Source organism: Petaurus breviceps, unplaced genomic scaffold (genome assembly GCF_028583685.1).
Source record: "Petaurus breviceps papuanus isolate PSGF00001 unplaced genomic scaffold, PetGlider_PUasm1.0 90510, whole genome shotgun sequence".
In the NCBI taxonomy this organism is placed as follows: domain Eukaryota; kingdom Metazoa; phylum Chordata; class Mammalia; order Diprotodontia; family Petauridae; genus Petaurus; species Petaurus breviceps.
The window spans coordinates 4,035,725-4,043,130 of record NW_027187267.1 but is presented as its reverse complement, the minus strand read 5'-3'; the positions used below and the strand labels follow the sequence as shown (position 1 = coordinate 4,043,130).

The following is a 7,406-nucleotide window of genomic DNA, read 5'->3' as shown; positions in this document are numbered from 1 at the left end:
TTTGATACAACTTGTGCAGTTATTTGCCCAGCCACTTTCCCACTTCTTTTCCTTTTCTGCAGTACCCAGAGTGGCTGCAGAGCCACCGTGAAGCACTGCCCCCAGAACAATTTGAGAAGTATCAGGAACAGCACAATGTAATGGGCAAGATTTGTGAACAGTTTGAAAAAGAGACAGCTGCAGACAGCGAGGCCACACAGAAGGCCCGATTTGAGATGGTGCTAGATCTCATGCAGCAGGTAAGAACCCATTTTGTATCTCCTGTCTTTCCCCTTGCTTTTAAGAACTGCAGTCATGAAGGACAGAAGGGTTGGGCAGCTTTCCCCTGTGCCTGAGGTGTTCCTGTTGAAGCATTGCAAGGTGGTGTTTATGAAGCACACCAAAGCCTGTCTCTTCACTAGCAACAATTTGTCCACACCCATATGCTATACATATGATAGTTTACTTTTTACTAAAGTGAAAGTTAGAAAGGCTTGAGGGGGCATGAATAGGTGGTGGCTCTGGTTCATCTCTTGGGACTGAGGTATTTGGACTTTCTCAGTTCCCTTATTCATTCTATAACCGCTTATTGTCTGCCAAGTGCCAAGCACTGGGATATTTTGTACAACATTATTTTACTAGTTCCTTATCTTCCAGCTTCAGGATTTGGGCCATCCCCCAAAGGAACTTGCAGGGGAAACGGTAAGTATCTTTTTTCCTCTTTTAGTTGGCCATTAGAACCCCAACTTCCAGAATTCTACTTAAATGGTAAACTCAAAACAGTGAGGGGTATGTTAATTATAGTAATGACAAAAGGTTGTAGGTTAGCCTTGGGGAATGGAATGTGGGGAGTCCTGATTTACGAAGTGGAAAACTTCTGAAGCTTGTTCTCTCAACATTTCTTTCTAGCCCCCTGGCTTCAACTTTGACCTTGACACTTTGAATCTGTCGGGCCCTGCAAGTGCCAGTGGAGAGCAGTGTCTGATCATGTGAAATTCTTCACCTGAAGTCAACAGAGCCATCGGGTGCTGGGAGGGATGGTGATGCTTTGGAGAAATTGCCTGCCTGTCCCACTTGTCTTTTGCCCCATTTCACTTCCTTTCTCAGCTCTTACTCCAAGACTACTCCACACCAGCAGGATCCCTCTGTAGCCATGGAAGTTGTTTCTGGGAATGGGACCTATTATTCAAATTGTTCTCATTGAGTCTTTTACCCCACCCTCAGTTCTCTGCTGCTAGTGAAGGTTCCTATCTCTACCTGCTTAAGGTCTTCCTGGACCCTGTTCCTTTTCCCCTCTCCCCCACCTACCCATAATATTGAGTGTACCTGTTCTATATACCTGCACTGATACTTCCTCTTCTGACTCCCAGGGTCCATGTGCCTTGTTCCCCATTCCCTCTGGAGTCTGGGTGCTGTGCCAGCTCTAGGCATGGGGCTAGGGGAGATCCTTGGCTCTCAACACTCATCCTTGGGTATCTGATCCCTTAGGGCAGAAACATTGGTCAGAGTAGAAACTAGAGAAGGGACACTTGGCGTATCCTGGTGAGAATAGGGTCTTTCTGGTCTTTGCCAGCCATATGTCCTTTCCCCTAGGCGTACATTTATTTTGTTGTATCCTCTGAGCTCTTGAGTTCTGCTCTTCTAAATTAATAGATGCCTCCGTTTCTGATCCAATCTGAAAAACCAAATGTTATCCTGAATGTTCCACAGTGCTTCTGTTTCTTTTACCCCCTACCTTTCCTACTGGTTTCAGCTTCTTGCCCACCTTGACCTGTGATTGAGAGGAAACCCCTCCCTTTTCCCCTAGCATATATACATAGAGTTGGGGAGGGCAGAGAGCATTCTCTAGCTGTTTTTTGGGCACTTTTGAGACTTCTGATCCCCTCAACATCCTAAACTCGGATTCATGGCAGTGGCTTGGGAGAGGGCTGGCAGCTTGTCCTCCTCCATCCCTTCCAAGTCCTCTATGCCTTGGCTGATGTCTAATAAACTTCCTGAGCTAGGCTGTTGGGAGTATGGCCCATTTCTTGTGTGGCGCAAGCTCCTACAGGTTAAGAGTAGAGCTTGGTTCTGAAACCACCTGCTCAGAGGTGTTTGGCAATGCCTTCCCTCAGTTCAGGCTGATATCTGCCTGTTTCTTAAAGATTTCAGCAAAAAGTTCTGAGGTTTCTAATTTTTCACTGATATTCATAATATTTAAAATTTATTATTGAACATTAAATCATTTCTCTTAGCTTCCTTTTCTTCTCCCCAGCCCTAGATCCAGAGAGACATTGATATTGTGGGGCTTCATCTACCTTATAAAGTAAGCACTGTGCTCAGACCAACCCTCCTGAATTAAGTGTTATGAAGACAGCTAACATTAAGATGAATTTGGTCTTGGTTTAAAGTCAAATATAGTTTACTAAAATACGGGAATTTTTAGGTACCTCTGAGCTCACCATAAGTAAATAGTGTGACATGGTAGCTAAAAAAACAAAACATTTTTCTGTTGTAGTGCTAGAAAAGTCCAGAATAAAAAGAGAAAATAGTGCTTAATTACATTGACTTAAGTGCCTATTATATATTAGGCAAATATGAAAAAAGAAACAATCCCTGTCTTCAGTAAGTTTGGGGGGAGGGAAGACACACAATTTCAGTGATGTATTTAGTTCTAAGCACCCCTCTTAGCATGTTGACAAGTTGGTTCAGGTTTGAGGGAAGATGGCCAGGATGCTGAGGGGGCTTAAAATCACATCATTTTAAAAGTTAGTAGCTGAGGGTCTTAGTGGAAGAAAGTGGCTTTGCAAGCTAAGCCAAGGTCTGTATTGGGAGGAGTGGACTTGTGTAGCTTGATGTACAGAAAACTGTGGCAAACCTGTCTAGTTGCTTTTGTGGAGCCCTCTTCCCTAAAAAAAAAAAAAAACATTGCCTGCAGTACATCTCTACTGGGCGGGAGGGGAGTGGGGTGTACTAGAAATACTACTGTGGTTCAGACTCATGAGACCTGGCTTTGAATCCTACCTCTCCAACTAACTGACCTTGGGCAGGTCATTTAACTTTTGGAACTCAGTTTCTTAATCTGTAAAGGGAGGGTTGTGAATTAGTCTCCAAAGTTCCTTCTAACCATCAATGACTGTCTGAGCATACAGTATAGCCATTCAATAAATGCTTGTTAAATTGACTCTAGCTTCAGTATTCTGCTGTATATATATAAAAGCTATACTCTATTCAGTGCCGTATTTATTACCTACTGTGTGAAGGATATTTTTTCCTAAACTTAAACTTCAAACTTTAGGGGGTAAGAGACAATTCAGTTTTATAGATAACTTTGTCTCTTTTTGTTTAGAAAGGTTTTTTAGTCTGCTCTCATTTGGTAGCCTTTCTAGTCCCTTAGTCGTTTTAGCTGCCCTTCTCTGGAGCAATCTAATTCACTCTTTTTTTGCTGAGGGTCTCAAGAAGGTTATAGGAACAGGTGAATCCCAGCCAAGAATTTTTCCCAGGCTGAACCTCACACCTTTGTCACCCAAGTGTAGTTATATAGGTTAGGGAATAGAAAAAGCCAGGAATAGTTAGAGGTGCATTCTAGATCTTAGCCTCCTAAAAGAGGACTGTTAGGAGATCAAAGTGGACCAAGGCTGGGGAGGAAGATTTAAATAGAAAAGGTTGTTTTTTTTTTTTTTTTAAGGCTACATTGGGTAAACTTGATCAAAGATAGAATGCATAGCTTTCCAACCCCATTCTTCCTATTTTCTCTGCCAAGCAGAATGTTCTTTGGACTTGAAAGGACAGGGACAAATGTGGCTCAGGCATCATTATAAAATAAAGGAGCTAGTAAGAAATTACTCAGCCGCCTTTGGTGATTTCAAGTCACCTGAACTTCAAATATTAGGGTACTGAAAGAATTGGCAGATGTGATTGCTAATCAACTGTCTGATCATTCTTAGAGCATGGAGAATGGGGAGCAGCATTTTGGGATTAGAGAAGGGCAAATATCCTGATTTTCACGAAGCAAAAACATGGAATCTCTTAAGTTATAGGCCAACAAACTTGATTTTAATTCCTAGCAAAGTTCTTCAATGTATTAAAGAGATAACTAGTGAATCTCCAGCAAAGGTAACAATGATCACACCTAACTAATGTGTTTTCATCAAGGTCATATCATGCCAGATTTTTAATCTTATTTTTCAGTCAGTTTATTAAACTGTTACATCAGGAAAATGTCGATAATAGCCTACCTAGACTTCAGTGAAGTATTTGAAAAAGCCCTGCTATTCTGATGCAATGAATTTTGGGAAAGACAATAGGTGGATCTAAGCTAGTAAGTAGTAACCTCTACCAAGGAGTAGTTACTAATGTTAGCCAATGTCAGCAGTGACCCCATACATCTGTATGTGACCTTGTGCTGTTTAAGACTTATCAGTGACACAGAGTAGGAAGGAGGCCACAGGCAATTAGAGTCAGGTGTCTGAGTCACAGTCACACAGGAAGAGAGGGACTCTGGTAGAGCTAAAGAAAATACATTCCACCATAAAGGAGAGCCAAAGCAAAGGCACAGAGATGGAGTGTTGTGTGTAAGTGGGCAGAGGGAGAGGGAACAATGTCCTTCAAAGATGGAAAGACAGGTTAGGAGCAGCTTATAAGAGACTTTAAAAGCTAAACAATTTTATTTTATTCTTTTTTTTTCTTTTTAAAGCAATTGGGGTTAAGTAACTTGCTCAAGGTTACACGGCCAGTTATTTCTGGGTGTGGTGCTAAGTATCTGAGCCCAGATTTGATCCCCAGGTCATCCAGAAACTGGGGCTGGTGCTCTTACTCACTGAGCCACCTGGCCGCCCCTGTATTTTATTCTTGATTCAATGGAAGCCACAGCTGTTGAATGAGTAAGGGGAGTTATGTGATCAGATCTACACTTAGGGAAAATTACTTTGGCTGCTTTGTGCATGAGGAAGGGAGAACAACTGGGAGGCTTGGTGCAATGAAGGCCTAAACTAAGGTGGTAACTTTGTGAGTGTGAAAATGAGCCTAGATGCAAAGGGATGCTGTGAAAGTAGAAACAACATGATTTGGCACCCAGCTGGAAAAGTGGGATGAGTGAAGAATCTAGAACAAATCTGAGACACTGGGAAGGTGGTTATGTCAACAAAAATAAGTGAAGAAGGAAAAGTTTAGGGGAAATGATGAGTTTAGTTTTAGACATGAAATTTAAGATGTCTCTAGGACATCCAGAATGAAATGTCCAACATCATCCAAACAAGATTAAGTGTAAAGTTTTTTGCATGAATTAAAAAAAAAACCCCACAAAACTTTATAGGTGCTCTCGTTCTCACAATAGATCCTACCCTTGCGACATATACAACCAAGCAAAACAAATCAATACACTAGTTGTCTTAAAATATGTTCCTCATTCCATACCTATGGCATACCATCTTTTGCCAGGGAACAGAAGTCCTCCGAAGTCATTAATAGTCAACTTTACAAAAACAAGATGGATGAGGCAGTGTTAGACAGTAGTTTGTCTGAAAAAGATTAGGGCATTTTTGTGGACCTCAAGCTCCACAAGTATCTACAGTAGTGTGGTAGCCAAGAAAGCTTATATTTATCTTAGACTGTGAAGAGACAGAGCTTTCAAGGTGATAGTGCCACTGTTCTTTGCTCTCAGCCCACAGAATTTGAGAGTTGGAAGGAACCTGTAGTGCTATCTAGTCCAACGATACCTGGAGACCTAGGCAACACAGGAAGGGCATCAGTAAGTTGGAGAGAGTACAGTAATTCTCATTCACTGGAAGAGGTCTTTAAGCAAAGGTTGGTTGGATGACTAGGTATATTACAGATGGAATTCTTTCAAGTATGTATTGAACTAGATGGAACTGAGGTTCTTTTCCTCTCTGAAAGTCTGTATGTTTTTGTGGGACTGGGAGGCAGTATTTTTGGGTCTGATTTATATCCTTTCCAAGTATGTCCAAATTTTGCTAAGACTTCTCTTTTCAGGGTCTCAGTTATTTGCATTGTAAAATGAGAAGAGACAAAGGGACAGTAAAGACACTAGGGGGGGGTTCAACAAACTTACAAAACAAATAAAAGCCCAAGACAGAGGAAAATTAAAGTTAGGAAATGGGCCTCTTTGTACATGATCCAGAAACGTCCAGAAATTTTTATCTTGTTTAGAGCTGAGACTGTGAACACCAGGTTCACACCTGCATTCTTAAGTATATGATTATTATTCCAAAGTTATAGAACTCATGAACTATCACTGGAACCACTATTTTTTGAGTGTTGAGAAATTCAGTCTGTCAGAATACCCCTAACCTTTCTGTCAAAATATGCCCAGCTTCTATGAGAGAGTCCCATCAAAGGGAGTTTCAGTTAAGATGTTAGATATAAAGATTGGTTACATAGGCTGAGTCTCGAAGTATGTCTGCATCCTGGATCCAGAGTCTGGTCCTCGGGTCTGTTGGTTTAGAAACCAAATTTTATCAGTCTCTGGGAACTAACTCGTCCTAACCAAACTCTCGGCATCCATAAATCGGAGTACAATTTACTCATTTATGACAGGAAGAAGACAAAACTGTCCAACACCTCCCTCCCCCATTATTATTAACTTACAGTGGACACTTTTTAAAAGGGTAAAAGTACACCTGAGAGACCAAATTATAGGAAGCACACAGAATTGGGGAAAAGGAAGAGCACTTAAGTGCTTAAAGGGTACTTCTATCAAGTAATATTTTGATATCAGCTTAATGCATTATACATTCCTATTCCTGACATATTTATGCCTAGCTAATGGGTACCGTGGACTAAAATCAGTATCCTATTGCATACTTTGTGCTAAAGACAAATAACACACTCCTTTCTACATAATTTCATGGTTGGAAAGTCTCTGGGAGTTGAGGGGGCATAGACTAGCCCTGTACCTGAACAAGAATCCACTCTGCAGCATTCCTGATAAGTGGTCATCCAGCCTTGGCTGGAAGAGGAAGTAGCTTGGTACAGTGAAAAGAGCACTGGCTCTGAAGTCAAAGAAACTTGGATTCAAATTCCATTTCCAAGGTTTATTACCTCTGCAACTTTGGGCAAGTCATTTAAACCACTTCAGTTTCCTCATTTGTAAAATGGAGAGGGAGTTGGACTAGAAGGCTGAAGTCCTTTACAGCTATAGGACTAGGATCCTATGACCTTTAGTGAAGGGGAATGCACAACTTTCCTGAGGCAGTTCATCCACTTTGGATAGCTCTGTTAATAAGTTTTTTCCCCAAATCCTACCGCAATATGCATGTGCTACACATATCACTTTTCCGCTGTAACAATAACTTGGTCCAACTAATTCCATCACGGTTTATCTTAATTACATGTTAATTTTACTTCTCCAGAAATCTAAATCTCGAAATCTATAGATTTACAAATCACCTAAAATAGATAGTAAATCAGTGGCCTTACGGATGGCAAGT

The 7,406-nt window shown here is 41.2% G+C and overlaps 1 protein-coding gene across 1 annotated transcript in view; it reads left to right on the top strand.

The window, feature by feature from the left end:
* The window catches only part of PEX19 (peroxisomal biogenesis factor 19), a 4,926-nt gene extending 1,784 nt beyond the window's left edge, over nucleotides 1-3,142 (top strand). Inside the window, 4 exon segments of the mRNA XM_069062895.1 lie at nucleotides 1-4; nucleotides 7-239; nucleotides 637-681; nucleotides 889-3,142. The exon segment at nucleotides 1-4 is cut by the window's left edge and continues 47 nt beyond it. Of these exon segments, the coding sequence (XP_068918996.1) occupies nucleotides 1-4; nucleotides 7-239; nucleotides 637-681; nucleotides 889-972 (366 nt within the window). The 3' untranslated portion in view covers nucleotides 973-3,142.
* The last annotated feature ends 4,264 nt before the right edge of the window (nucleotides 3,143-7,406 follow it).